This window comes from Mytilus trossulus, chromosome 12 (genome assembly GCF_036588685.1).
Source record: "Mytilus trossulus isolate FHL-02 chromosome 12, PNRI_Mtr1.1.1.hap1, whole genome shotgun sequence".
In the NCBI taxonomy this organism is placed as follows: Eukaryota; Metazoa; Mollusca; class Bivalvia; order Mytilida; family Mytilidae; genus Mytilus; species Mytilus trossulus.
Genome location: NC_086384.1, coordinates 27832208 through 27847589, shown reverse-complemented (window position 1 = coordinate 27847589; position 15382 = coordinate 27832208). Strand labels below are relative to the sequence as shown.

At 32.7% G+C, this 15382-nt stretch overlaps 1 protein-coding gene across 1 annotated transcript in view; it reads left to right on the top strand.

Moving 5' to 3' along the window:
• The window catches only part of LOC134692335 (uncharacterized), a 65381-nt gene that overhangs the window by 29469 nt on the left and 20530 nt on the right, over positions 1–15382 (top strand). Inside the window, exon 6 of the mRNA XM_063552789.1 lies at positions 6065–6191. Within this exon, the coding sequence (XP_063408859.1) occupies positions 6065–6191 (127 nt within the window). The remainder of the gene's footprint in view (positions 1–6064; positions 6192–15382) is intronic.

Genomic DNA, 15382 nt, shown 5'->3' with positions numbered 1-15382 from the left:
TTACTTATCCTTGATACTATCTTGATAGACCAAAATATAAAGCTTTATTACAACTGTCACATAAACTCAACATTAACCAAGAAAAGGAAACATTAATCAATCAACCATGACAATGAGGTCAAGGTCAGATGAACCATGCCAGGCAAACATGTACAGCTAACAATTCTTCAATACAACAAATATAGTTGACTTATTGCTTATAAATAAAGAAAAAAATAACAGACCAAAACACACAAACACTTAAAACTTAGCAATGGACCGTGAAAATGAGGCCAAAGTCAAATAAAACCAGCGTAACCGATATAAAGATCATAAAATATGTCCATACACCAAATATAGTTGACCTAATGCATAAAGTATTAGAAAAATAGACCAAAACTAAAAAACTTAACTTTGACCGCTGAACCATAAAAAATGAGGTCAAAGTCAGATGACAACTGTCAGCTAGACATGAACACCTTACAATTATTACATACACCAATTAAAGTAGACCTATTGCATATAGTATAAGAAAAACAGACCAAAACACAAAAACTTAACTATGACCACTGAACCATGAACATGAGGTCAAGGTCAGATGACACCTGTCAGCTAGACATGTACACCTTACAATCATTCCATACACCAATTATAGTAGACCTATTGCATATAGTATAAGAAAAACAGACCAAAACACAAAAACCTAACTATAACCACCGAACCATGAAAATGAGGTCAAGGTCAGATGACACCTGCCAGTTGGACATGTACACCTTACAGTCCTTCCATACACCAAATATACTAGACCTATTGCTTATAGTATCTGAGATATGGACTTGTGACTTGACCACTGATCCATGAAATGAGGTTGAGGTCAAGTGAAAACTGTCTGACAGGCATGAGGACCTTGCAAGGTACGCACATACCAAATATAGTTATCCAATTACTTATAATAAGAGAGAATTTAACATTACAAAAAATCTTAACTTTTTTTTCAAGTATTCACTGAACCATGAAAATGAGGTCAAGGACATTGGACATGTGACTGACAGAAAGTTCGTAACATGAGGCACCTACATGTATATACAAAGTATGAAGCATCCAGGTCTTCCACCTTCTAAAATATAAAGCTTTTAAGAAGTGAGCTAACACCGCCGCCGGATCACTATCCCTATGTCGAGCTTTCTGCAACAAAAGTTGCAGGCTCGACAAAAATGTCAGGTTCTGGTTAATTGCAACAACAAAAAAAGGGGGTGGTAGTTTTTAATTATTTTTTCTTTCAATTCCAAATTTGTGAAAAGTTTGAAGAAGAAATCTTTAATTGCACAGTATTGCACAATAGATTTGTAAGATCTTGACATTTGTTTTGCATCAGAAACCCATATTATGTCAATTTGTTTTATCACAATCCAAATTCAGAGCTGTATCAAGCTTGAATGTTGTACATCCATACTTGTCCCAACTGTTCAGGATTCAACCTCTGTGGTCGTATAAAGCTTGCCCTGCGGAGCACCTGGTTTATTATTTTACACAATATACTTTCCAGTATCAAAATAATTGTTTTGTATACTACTTTGTAATGTTTTTCACTGAAAATGTAGCATTAAGGTGTATATTCCGAAATTTGCCGAGCATCACCTGAATGCCATGTACTTGTAATAACGTGAAAGGCATGTGATAACAATCGAAACATGTGATAAATTTTTCGTATCAGCCCGCTAAGCACCAATAAAAAAATGTAAAGTTTTCGTTAATTTAATGTTGTTATCATACAGTAAAAATCATATGTTATTTAGTCTAAGTATATGATAATAACCAATAGTGTAAAGTCAGTTAAAACAGCGCTCAGACATTAAAATATGAAAGACTTGGATAGAGATAACTCACAACCCAAGTATAACTCAACAAAATTTAACGAAAAACAAATACAACAGACATGGTTGGATGGAGAGTAGTCATTGGCACTCATACCACAACCTCTTATATCAATGAACCAATGACATCTACATGAGTACATACCCCTGACTTAGGACAGGCACACAAAGAATGTGAAGAGTTAAAATGTTTGCTGCCACTCCATCCCCATCCCCTAAGTTTGTACAGTGGTGTTACAGCACCAACTTAAAAAAATCACATTGATACCAAGCGGGAAAACATCAAACAAAACAGTCCAGACATGGAAGGGTATTTTTTAGAATACGTACTGATTATCAGCATGTTGATAACGTAAAATTAAAGTAAGTTCAGGCAATATATTGTAAAATATCAGCTGCGAGTCACAATATGAAGCTTTTTGTTGAGTGAGAGCAGAGAACGAGATAAAAAATCCTTCATATTGTGTCAAGAAACTAATTTTTCAAATGTCAAAATGTAGATAATCTGATGATTGATTTAGTAGGCTGTTTTTGCGTATATTTGAAGTGTTTTCTTAGTTTCACCAGCAACCATAAGATGACTTTATAAGTCCGGGTGAGATTTATCCGGTTTGGTTCAAACATTATGACATGGCTGATATGTCCTCATGAAAGTTATTGATGCTGGGTAAACGCATTTGACATCGCAAAGCCGTGATATGCAATTTTATTAAGAGCTGAGTGATATAGACATTGGGACGATTAATAACAACTGATAAATAAAATCATTTACAATAACTAAAATATCAATCAGTACACATCCCAACCAATGAATTTAGTGTAAATACATCATTAACAGTTAGGTATCAACAGATTGAAGGGCATGCACTTATTGCTGTTAATATTTGATTTATTTAAAGTATTAAAGTAAGTTTCTGTGGTAAATTCCGGCTATATTTTAAGAAAATTCTTGGTTATTTACTGAATTAATAACCATTATAATATTTTATGTTTTTAACCGGATTTTTGTGACAAAAATGTCGGTTATTGATTTAAGGATGCTCTGCGGGCGGGCGGGCGCCAATCAAATGTTGTCCGTGCATTAACTCATGAACCATTCAACCAAAGCTTTTAAAATTTTAATATGTTATTACTGACAACTAAATGAAGGTCAAGTTGAATAATGGCGATTTTGTCATTTACCGTTCAGGAGTTATGGTTCTTGAAAGATTGAAAAATGGCGTTTCCAGTCGTGTCCGTGCATTAACGCATGAACAGTTCTACCAAAGCTTCCCAAATTTTAATATGTTGTTACTTGTGACAAAATAGAGGTCAAGTTCAATAATGACAATTTTGACTTTTACCGTTCAGGAGTTATGGTTCTTGAAAGATTGAAAAATGGTGTTTCCAGTCTTGTCCGTGCATTTTCTCATGAACCATTCAACCAAAGCTTTTCAAATTCTAATATGTTGTTACTGATGACAAAATAGAGGTCAAGTTCAATAATGATGATTTTGACTTTTACCGTTCAGTAGTTATGGTTCTTGAAAGATCGTAAAATGGCGTTTCCAGTCGTGTCCGTGCATTTACTCATGAACTGTTCTACCGAAGCTTCCCAAATTTTAATATGTTGTTACTGATGACTAAATGGAGGTCAAGTTCAATAATGACGATTTTGACTCTTACCGTTCAGGAGTTATGGTTCTTGAAAGATTGAAAAATGGTGTTTCCAGTCATGTACGTGCATTTTCTCATGAACCATTCAACCAAAGCTTTTCAAATTTTAATATGTTGTTACTGATGACAAAATTGAGGTCAAGTTCAATAATGACGATTTTGACTTTTACCGTTCAGGAGTTATGGTTCTTGAAAGATCGTAAAATGGTGTTTCCATTCACGTTGTTGCATTTACTCAAGAACCATTCAATCTAAGCTTTTCAAATTTTAATATGTTGATATTGATGACAAAATAGAGGTCAAATTTGATATTGACGATTTTCACTTTCGCCAATCATCAGTAATGGTTCTTGTGATATTGCCAGGACACAAATAAATGCCAATAAATCCGGTTTGCTGTCGTTGTGACAGCCTCTTGTTTATGAATATTATGTCATTATCATATTTTAAGATCTCTCAGTAAGATAGATTAGTTTTAACTAAAGAATTTCCTCTTGTACTTATAAACCACTACGAATTTCAGCTGACAGCGACTATAGGTGTTTTTTTTTTTATTATTTACTTAAACATTAGTCAATTATTGGATAAAATGCATGAGCATGTCACCGGGATTTTCATTCTAAAATGATGTAAAATGTTGTTCAATTATTCTGTGTTGGATTATAGGGGTGTCAGACTATTGTGTCAGCAGACAAATGGGGTGACAGACTAATGAGGGGGGATGTCAGAGAAAAAGGTATCGGACAAATGGGGCGTCAGAATAACCGGGCTGCCCCCTTTAAGTTCAGCATCCCATTCCTCTTTTTCTGTTCATTTGTCCTCAACATGTAGAAAAACAAGCTATAATTATTAAAAAAAAAACAGTACTATACCTCAGCTAAACACGGAAGACTAGTTATTACTTTTTATACGACTGCAAAATAATTTTGGGGATTGTATAAAGCTGTCATGTCTCCCTTAGTCGTTGTCTTCTGAAAACATTTGGTTTCCAGACAATAACTTTTAGTTTAGGTGTATGGATCTCTTTGAAATTTAAGCAAAAGGTTCAATAAAAAAGGAAGGTTGGGAAGGAAGGGGTGATGGTTCCAACCTTTAAGAAATTATTGACCAAAAACAGTCCCAACACAAACATTTTTCTAGTTACAGTACAATACTTCGATTACTCTGAAATTGTACCACAAGGTTTAATACCACAAAGTTGTAGTCACAATTGGTAACTATTTGTATATAGTCTGGAAACAGATTTACTAAGTAGTGTGCAACAACTATGGCGCGGAATCAGGGTCAAAAATACTTATTTACGTATAAACATAATTATTTCTGTATATACGGAATTCGATTTATGTATATACGTAAATCGAATTCCGTATATACGTTAATCGAATTCTGTATATACAGAAATAATTACGTATATACGTAAATCGAATTCTGTATATACATAAATCGTATTCCGTTTATACAGAAATAATTATGTATATACGTAAACAATTATGTATATACAGAAATAATTATGTATATACGAAATTCGATTTACGTATATACGAAATTCAATTTACGTATATACAGAATTCGATTTACGTATATACAGAATTCGATTAACGTATATACGTAAATAAATCTGTGTATACAGAATTTGATTTACGTATATACGTAAATCGAATTCCGTATATACAGAAATACTATCTTTCTGTCTTTACATAAATATTTCTGTATATACGGAATTATTTTTGTATATACGTAATTCGATTTCTGTATATACGTTATTCGATTTCTGTGTATACAGAATTAATTTTGTATATACGTAATTCTATTTCTGTGTATACGGAATTATTTCTGTATATACATAATTGGATTAACGTATATACGTAATTATTTTTGTATATACGTAAATCGAATTATGTATATACACAAAGAAGTATTTTGACCCTGATTCCGCGCCATAAACAACACAGTGCACAGTGGATTGTACAATAGCAAGAAATTTTGAATACAAATTCAAATCATAAAACCAATATTAAGTACTTTGACTTTATTTATTATGTGTCAAATAATTTATTACGACCTAAACTCATACCTGTACCAAGCTTGAATATTGTGTCCATTTTTGCCCAACAAGTTAGGTTTGGACCTCTACCGTTGTATCCACTGTGCTCGGGACGCAGTTTAATTAAATTGCATTTGAACTGGCCTGTTTCTGATTGGCTAAAATCTGTTACACTCCTGGCATAGAAGTTTTGAGAAACAAAGCAGTGAAGGTCTTAATAACGGCATACTAATTACTGATGATCTGTAGTTAGTTTTAACATATTGATTAATAGTGGATTAGGAAACAAGTTTTGCAACTTATATTAATCCCTTTCCACTTTGCGGGTGATCTGTAGAATCACTGAAATTCAGGACAAATGTCGCAGGCTTGACAAAAATAGCATCTAAACTTGGTTACAAAATTAGATTTCAATCATTTGATAAAGTGAACGATAAAAATCTTTTTTTTTATGTGGACCATTATTAAAATTATTAACAAATACATATTGAATTGTTTGCTTTTGTTACAGGTAAGAATCTACAACATCCAAATTCCAGGCTCAGATTTAGATTTGTATTGGCAGACTGTTGGTATGGAGAGGGAACAGTCGAAGCAAATTATGGCAGCACATTATAACATGAACAATCAAACTGAGCGTAAGCTATAACATGAACAATCAAACTGACCATAAGCTATAAATGAACAATCAAACTGACCGTAAGCTATAACATGAACAATCAAGCCGACCGTAAGCTATAACATGAACAGTCAAACTGACCGTAAGCTATAACATGAACAATCAAACCGACCGTAAGCTATAACATGAACAATCAAACTGACCGTAAGCTATAACCATAAACCTGAAGATTACCAGACAACTGAGTGAATGTACTTTGTACTGATTATCAGGTTCACTGTGTCTAAACCACACCGGCAAAATTTGATCGGACTCGATTGTAATTAACATCTGGCACAATGATGGAACATCAATTGGCAGAAGAAAGATAGGTTTCTCCTTTTTAGCTCACCTGGCACAAAGGGCCAAGTGAGCTTTTCTCATCACTTGGCGTCCGTCGTCGTCCTGCGTCCGGCGTTAACTTTTACAAAAATCTTCTCCTCTGAAACTACTAAGCCAAATTTAACCAAACTTGGCCACAATCATCATTGGGGTATCTAGTTTAAAAATTGTGTCCGGTGACCCCGCCAACTAACCAAGATGGCCGCCATGGCTATAAATAGAACATAGGGGTAAAATGCAGTTTTTGGCTTATAACTCAAAAACCAAAGCAAATCTGACATTGGGTAATATTGTTAATCAGGCTAAGATCTATCTGCCCTGAAATTTTCAGATGAATTGGACAACCTGTTTTTGGGTTGCGGCCCTGAAGTGGTAATTTTAAGGAAATTTTGCTGTTTTTGGTTATTATATTGAATATTATTATAGACATAGGTAAACTGTAAACAGCAATAATGTTCAGCAAGGTCAGATTTACAAATAAGTCAACATGACCAAAATGGTCAGTTGACCTCTTTAGGAGTTATTGCCCTTTAAAGTCAAATTTTAACCATTTTTCGTAAATTTTATATATCTTTTACTAAAATCTTCTTCTCTGAAACTGCTGTGCCAAATTGATCCAAACTTGGCCACAATCATCTTTGGGGTTTCTTGTTTAAAAAATGTGTCCGGTGACCTGGCCATCAAACCAAGATGGCTACCAGGGCTAAAAATAGAACATAGGGGTAAAATGCAGTTTTTGGCTTATAACTCAAAAACCATATAATTTAGAATCTGACATTCCGTTGTTAGGTTGCTGCCCCTGAATTGGTAATTTTAAGGAAATTTTGCTGTTTTTGGTTATTATATTGAATATTATTATAGATATAGGTAAACTGTAAACAGTAATAATGTTCAGCAAAGTAAGATCTACAAATAAGTCAACATGAACGAAATGGTCAATTGACCCCTGTAGGAGTTATTGACCTTTGTAGTCAATTTTCAATCTGCTTCCTTTGTTTAATATTCACATAGACCAAGGTGAGCGACACAGGCTCTTTAGAGCCTCTAGTTTACTTATTTTTTTTCTGATATCGAAGAATATTTATACATATACAACTATTTTCTATTGTGATATGCAATATTTTCTACAACCGTTCTATATTAACGGAGAAATAAGTAAAAATGCACGCAAAAATGACGAATTGAGTGAACCTTGTCTCGAAATTGTTTAATTTCTCGTTAAATTGTTCACATTGCACGGAAAGAAAGGTACGGTAAGATAGATACTGACAAGGAGATTGCAAAACTAGTCATTATGAGCATCTCAGTTCTTGTATTTCTTTGTATGGAACCGGTTTCGTCATTGATGTTTACTAACAATCACCTGGTTTCGTCTATATATATCACCCGGTTTTTAATATATTTTTAAAACCAACAATTTATGAATAGCAACGTTAACACGGATCTGAAAATTGTCTTTAGAAAGAATTTAAATATATATGTATTATAAAGTAAACTTGGCGTGTTTACATTTATTTACATAGGTAATTATAGTACTACACATTTTCCTAATGAAAGATGTATCCGTTATTTCACTGATCTTCAAACTAATTTTAAATGGAATATAAATACTCAATAGCAACAAACAAATGGAAGTTTTTAACGACCTTGACTGGCTATACAGCCCTTGCACGGTCGGATCAATAGCAAACACTGATATCTAATTATTTATTTAACATTAACATTATGAAATTTTTTTATTTAGGTTTTGAGATACATCGCAATATGTGACCCCCCTTTTTTTTACCAAAAAAATAAAAATAACACTTAATAAACAAACATCACAAAAAAGTATGCAGAAGTTAAGATTTATATTACTAAGAAGTGTGTAAAGTTTAATGCAATAATGATAAATCGTTTTCAGATATGGCGCGACATGTTAAAAAAAAAACACACTCCTGTTTAACTTGTCCATTCGTTTTTGATGCGTTTTGTTTTTTGATTTTGCCATGTGATTATGGACTTTCCAAATTGATTTTCCTCTGAGTTCAGTATTTTTGTGATTTTACTTTTTACAAACTTCTGTAACTCAAAAAGATTTCATTTGATTTTCACAAAAAGGTTTACAGATCGTTTGACCATTTCAAGAAATAACTTAATGTTTCGTGAAAATTAGATAAGCTGTTCTCAAGTTACGGTGATACATGTTTACGCTGGACGGAAGGATAGACGGACGGACAGAATGACTAATAGATGGAGGAACGGACGGATGTATACAATTATACGTCCTGTCAAAATTTTGACGGGCGTGGAAAAACGCAATGAAATGAAAAAAAAACCTCTTAATTAAAGGTCAAAAGATTTATTAGGATATCGGCCAAGCCGATTTATTTGCATATCTTATAGCAATTCGAATTGTCTATGTCTACGGCTGTTTTTAAATAATTGACGTCATGCATGCACTTGCATGCCTCCTTTTGTTTATTTCTTAGCCATGAAGGCCATCTTGGTTGACAAACTCTCTAACTTTTGACATATGCAGCTTTATACAAATACATGTAATTCAAAACGCTGTGAATTCGAATCACTAAATAGCGCTTGTTTAAAAATATCAATGAGAATGTTTATAATAAAAATAATCAGACTCACATAATCCGATTTCGCGGGTGTCCCTGTTTTCTTATTTCTTACAATATTTTAATTTCGATATACACTTTATAATATAAGTGGCGAATCTAGAAGACGTATAGATAGCCCCCACCCCCACCCCACCCCACCCCCCACGACCCCACCTTTGATGCATGGTAGTTGTAATCCTTTTCTTCCTATAAACATTCATTTTCCATGTCGATTATGCATGCATGCATATATACATAAGAAGATTTACTTTTAACGATCATAGAAAAGACTACATACATTGAATGATTAGATTACTTATAAAGGTGTCCATCCTATTGTACGAGAAAATCACATATCAATTGTGTGTTTCGATTTTTTAAGACCGTATAGTTTAACTCTAATTTCAAGATTAAACATATTTTCCATAATTCATATAGAAAAGGCATATTTGAGAGTTTTAACCTCAATTTGCGTTATAACCTTCATTTATAGGAATTTTTCTGTTGAAAATTTTTGAATGCAAAATTATTTGTGTTCTAGAAGAGTAGGAATTCTAGTGTTTGCTTATTATTTATTTGAATCTGAGACTAATCATATAAATAATAAGCCGTTGACCTGTGAAAGAACTTGTTTTCCAACGACCTGGTCACAAAACACCTTTTTAATACTGAAGTTAAATTATCAATTATAATGCAATGCGATTATGATTTTTTTTTATTTGACCTAACTGGGTTATGCATTGTGAAATCTATGACCAAACCGGGTGGTACACATTGACGAAACCGGCCAGTTCCATTTTGACATGACCCATTTCTTTCGTTCCATACACAGAAATACAAGTATTCAGATGTTCATAAAAACAAGTTTTGCAGTCTCTATGTCAGTATCTATCTTCTCGTACCTTACTTTCCGTACAATGCGAACAATTTAACGAGAAATTAAACAATTTCGAGGCAAGGTTTACTCAATTTGGCATCCCCCCCCCCCCCCGACCCCACATTTGATGCATGGTAGTTGTAATCCTTTTCTTCCTTTAAACATTCATTGGCACCCCCCCCCCCCCCCCCCTTACGGCTCGTGAAATATAACATTCTCTCGACTGGTATTTTTCGCAAATACCCCTCCTTAACATGATATATCTGTTTAAAATTCTTCGATATCATAAAATGAATAGGAAAATAAGGAGAAACCTAGCTTTCTTCTGTCTATTAATGTTCGGGTCATTGTGCCGGATGTTAGATAACTTCGAGTCCGAACAAATTTTGCCGGTGTGGTTAAGACACAGTGAGGTTGTCTGCAGATTGATATTGTAAAATGTCAGCTGAGAGGACAATATCAATCTATTTGTGGGGTGAGCTTAGAGATTCCTATTGTGTGCTCAGCAGTTGATATATTTGTGGGGTGAGCTTAGAGATTCCTATTGTGTGCTCAGCAGTTGATATATTTCTATATAGATGTGATAATCAGTTTATCAGATTGTATTAGTGATATAAAACAGGAAACAGGAGAATTACTTGAATAGATAAATAAATGAATAAATAATCTTTATTTCAAGATGATAATCTTCCTTAGAATTCTCAAAGTAATAATAACATATTTATAAAGTACATTTAATAGTTTTTCATCAGTTGAACTTAACATAATTTTGATTACCTGTAACTATAATGAAAATGTTCTTGTAAATAGTTAGAAACCATTTTTTTTTTTGATGATTTAAATATAATTGATATAAGTATTGCCTTTTGATATTGAAGTCGTTTTTTCCACATTTAACCAGTTTAAACTGTTAAACAATTATAAACTGGATGATGTCATTATGCCAGCTTCTACTTTAATCCAAGCAGATTTCTTTGATTACTTAAGAAGTTTATTTATTCCATTTTCATAACAAGTTAACAACTACCCCATATGTTGCAACAATAATCAAACAATGGCAGGATATTATGGCTAGCCGTTTTGCTATTTATTTTTACTTCAAGATATCTGATAAACTTTATAAGATATCTTATATAGTTTATAAGATATCTTATATAGTTTATAAGATATCTCATATAGTTTATAAGATATCTTATATATAGTTTATAAGATATCTTATATATAGTTTATAAGATATCTTATATATAGTTTATAAGATATCTCATATAATTTATCAGATATCTTATATAATTGTCTTCATAAGATATCTCATATACTATATAAGATATCTTATAAACTATATGAAATATATTATAAACCAAATATGATATCCTATAAGATATCTTATATAAAAATTGTTTAGAAGATATCTCATATACTTTATAAGATATCTTATAAACTTTAGAAGATATCTTATAAAGTATATATAAGATATCTTATAAATTTCAGGAGATATCTTAGATAATATAAGATATCTACGGAAGCCTGGAGCTGCCTTGTATTATTGTTTATAACTAAACCATATATGATAATCATCGCGATAATATTTTGTATATTGCAATACGACGACTTATTTATCGCAATATTTCGCTATATTTAACAACAAGGCACTTTATTTAGCGCAATGATTTTTTATATTTAACAGTAAGAAGACTTAATTATCGCAAGAATTTGCTTTATGTAATAAGACGACTTATTTATCGCAATAGTTTCGCTATATCTAACAACAAGGCATCATATTTAGAGCAATGCATTGCTATAATTAAAACGAAGAAGCCTTATTTATCGTTATTATTAGCTATAAATAACAAGACGCCTTATTTATCGCAATATTTCGCTATATCTAACAACAAGACGTCTTAGTTATCGCAATGATTTGCTCTAGACACCTTATATATCGCCATACTAACAAGACGCCTTAGTTATCGCAAGATTTTGATTTTAATATATATTCCCACACTTCAGACTATCTATCAACTCCTGTGTACATTAACCTCAATTTCAGGTATAGAGATATGGTCTTCTATGACATGTGCTTTTGACCAACCACAAGAATTTGCGATCATCCGATGTTCAGTACTTCAATACTTTGAATAAAATCTTTTATTGTATATCATGGATCTATATGCAAGTATACAACGTATACCAGACGTTTCTTAGATTGATTATTTTTCTCCCTCTCTCTTTTTTTTTTATAAATCCCTTGTATCTTGTATCTGTATGTATTGGCACAAGTCAGGAACCTGTAGTTTAGTGGTTGTCGGTGGTTCCTGTCTCGACCCACAGTTAATATTTTGTAACTGTTTTTTATGTTTAATTTGGCCAATTGCGTGTGTAAATTTTCATGTCAAGCCTTTTATAGACGACTTTACTGTATCGGGTTTAACCATTTTGAAAGTTTCCTTTTATTGTTTGAATCCATCATATTTAAATTAGAAATATATCACATCTCCTTGTTTTTAAATTATAAATCTAACTTTTAAAGTCTTGTTTTCCTGAACAAGCATGACATATTTTTCACTGGGGGTTAAATTTTGCAAAAAGCAGTCAATCAAATTACACTTTTGTTAATAAAGAGGAAAACCATTTTAAATTTATTCGCTTGTTAGGTTGGGAGATAGGAGATTTCATATATGGTTACCTTGTAAGAGCTGAAAAATAGACATAATTTGCGACATATTAAAATGAATAATAACGCCCTCTTCCCTTTCCCATCCTCCGAATTCATCTATATATTTAAACCGACTATCACGAAATAGCACAATAGTGTTGAAAGTAGAGTTAAACACCATCAGTCATAATCCCTTCCCTAGAATACCTCAACTGGTTGTTTCCGTGTAGTCTTATATTTAAGAATTGAATGCTTCTTTTTGTAAATTTATTGGGGTGTAAAAGCGTTGACCGAAGTACATTTTTTATGAAGCGCGGAAGCGCTTCATTCTAAAAATGTACGCACGGTCAACGCTTTTACAACGCTATAAAGTTACAAAAAGAAGCATTCCATACTTATAATTACATTTTTTAGCTAGGATTATAAAAACACGATTTTCATGAAGTTAAATTTTTAAATTCACCTGTGCACTTTATTGTGGGACCTCGTGTCATCATGAATGAAATGTTATTGTCTCATGCAACTGCTTACGGAATAACATGTGATGTGCAATTAGCCAATCAGAATAACGTATTATAATGAAACATACATCTAATGTAATTATTTATCCATAAAAAAACCATTTAAAAACACTACTCACATTCTAGTATATCCGCATTCATAAATTTATTAATGTAATTTAGACTAAACGACACCATGTTTGTTATGAGCATCTGCCATCCAAACTAACTATAAACTAGAGGCTCTCAAGAGCCTGTGTCGCTCACCTTGTTCTATGTGCATATTAAACAATGGACACAGATAAATGCATGACAAAATTGTTGGTTTGGTGATGTTTATGTGTTTGTAGATCTTACTTTACTGAACATTTGTGTGCTACAATTATCTCTATCTATAATGAACTTGGCCCAGTAATTACAGTGGAAGGTATTTTGTAAAAATTTACAAAAAAATATGAAAATTGATAAAAATTGACTATAAAGAGCAGAAAGATCTTCACCTGATAAACAATTTAACACTCTGGTTTCAGAGATATAAGCCAAAATAAACATTTTACTCCTATGTTCTACTTTTATCCATGGCGGCCATCTTGGTTGTTTGGCCGGGTCATCGGACACATTTTTTAAACTAGTTACCCTAATGATGATTGTGACCTAGTTTGGGTAAATTTGGTTTATTAGTTTCAGAGGAGAATATTTTTGTAAACCCTTCGCTCAATAACAAGATAAAAGTCTATGGGGGCGCTTGAAGTACATGTTTCCCTAAACCACCAGGGTATTCTACTAACACATTTATGCAGTCTGTATGTATGGTGTCTGACTGTTAAATGCAGCCTGTATATATGGTGTCTGTGGTTATAAGATGTTGTCTGTGGTTGTTAGATGTAGTCTATATATGCCTGTTGTCTGTGGTTGTAAGATGTAGTCTTCGTATATATAATGCTGGTGTGACAGTTAGTTAAAGTCTGTATATATATGACGTCTGTGGTTGTTAGATTTGTCTTTACATGGTATCTGTTGTTGTTAGATGTAGCCTATATATGGTGTCTGTGATTGTTAGATTTAGTTTTTATATTGTGTCTGTGGTATTTAGATAAAGTCTGTATAGATATGATGTCTTTTGTTAGATTTAGTTTTTATATGATGTCTGTGGTTGTTAGATGTAGTTTTTACATGGTATACATCTATAGTTTTTAGATGTAGTCTATAAATGGTGTCTGTGGTAGTTAGATAAAGTCTGTATAGATATGGTGTCTGTGGTATGTAGATAAAGTCTATATATACATGGTGTATGTAGATATAGGAAGATGTGGTGTGAGTGCCAATGAGACAACTCTCCATCCAAATGTGGTTGTTAATTGTAGACATATTATGGTATATGTTGTTGTTATATTTAGTCTATATATGGTGTCTGTGGTAGTTAGAAGTCTGTGTATAAATGGTGTCTGTGGTTGTTAAATGTAGTCTTTATAAGGCATCTGTGGTAGTTAAATGTAGTCTTTATAAGGCATCTGTGGTAGGCAGATGTAGTCTGTATATATATGGTGTATGTGGTAGTGAGATAAAGTCTTTATATGGTGTCTATGGTAGTTAAAAGTCTGTGTATATATGGTGTCTGTGGTTATTAAATGTAGTCTTTATATGGTATCTGTGGTACGTAGATGTAGTCTTTATATGGTATCTGTGGTAGTTAAATGTAGTCTTTATATGGTGTCTGTGGTTGTTAAATGTAGTCTTTATATGGTATCCGTGGTAGTTAGATGTAGTCTTTATAAGGTGTCTGTGGTAGGTAGATGTAGTCTTTATATGGTATCTGTGGTAGGGAGATGTAGTCTTTATATGGTATCTGTGGTAGGTAGATGTAGTCTTTATATGGTATCTGTGGTAGTTAAATGTAGTCTTTATATGGTGTCTGTGGTTGTTAGATATAGTCTTTATATGGTGTCTGTGGTAGTTAGATGTAGTCTTTATAAGGTGTCTTTGGTTGTTAAATGTAGTCTTTATAAGGTGTCTTTGGTTGTTAAATGTAGTCTTTTTATGGTATCCGTGGTAGTTAGATGTAGTCTTTATATGGTGTCTGTGGTTGTAAGATAAAGTCTGTATATATAAGGTGTCTGTGGTTGTTATATGTAGTCTTTATATGGTGTCTGTGGTTGTTAGATACTATCAACGTATAACAAAATAGAAGTTGTTTTTATATGGTGT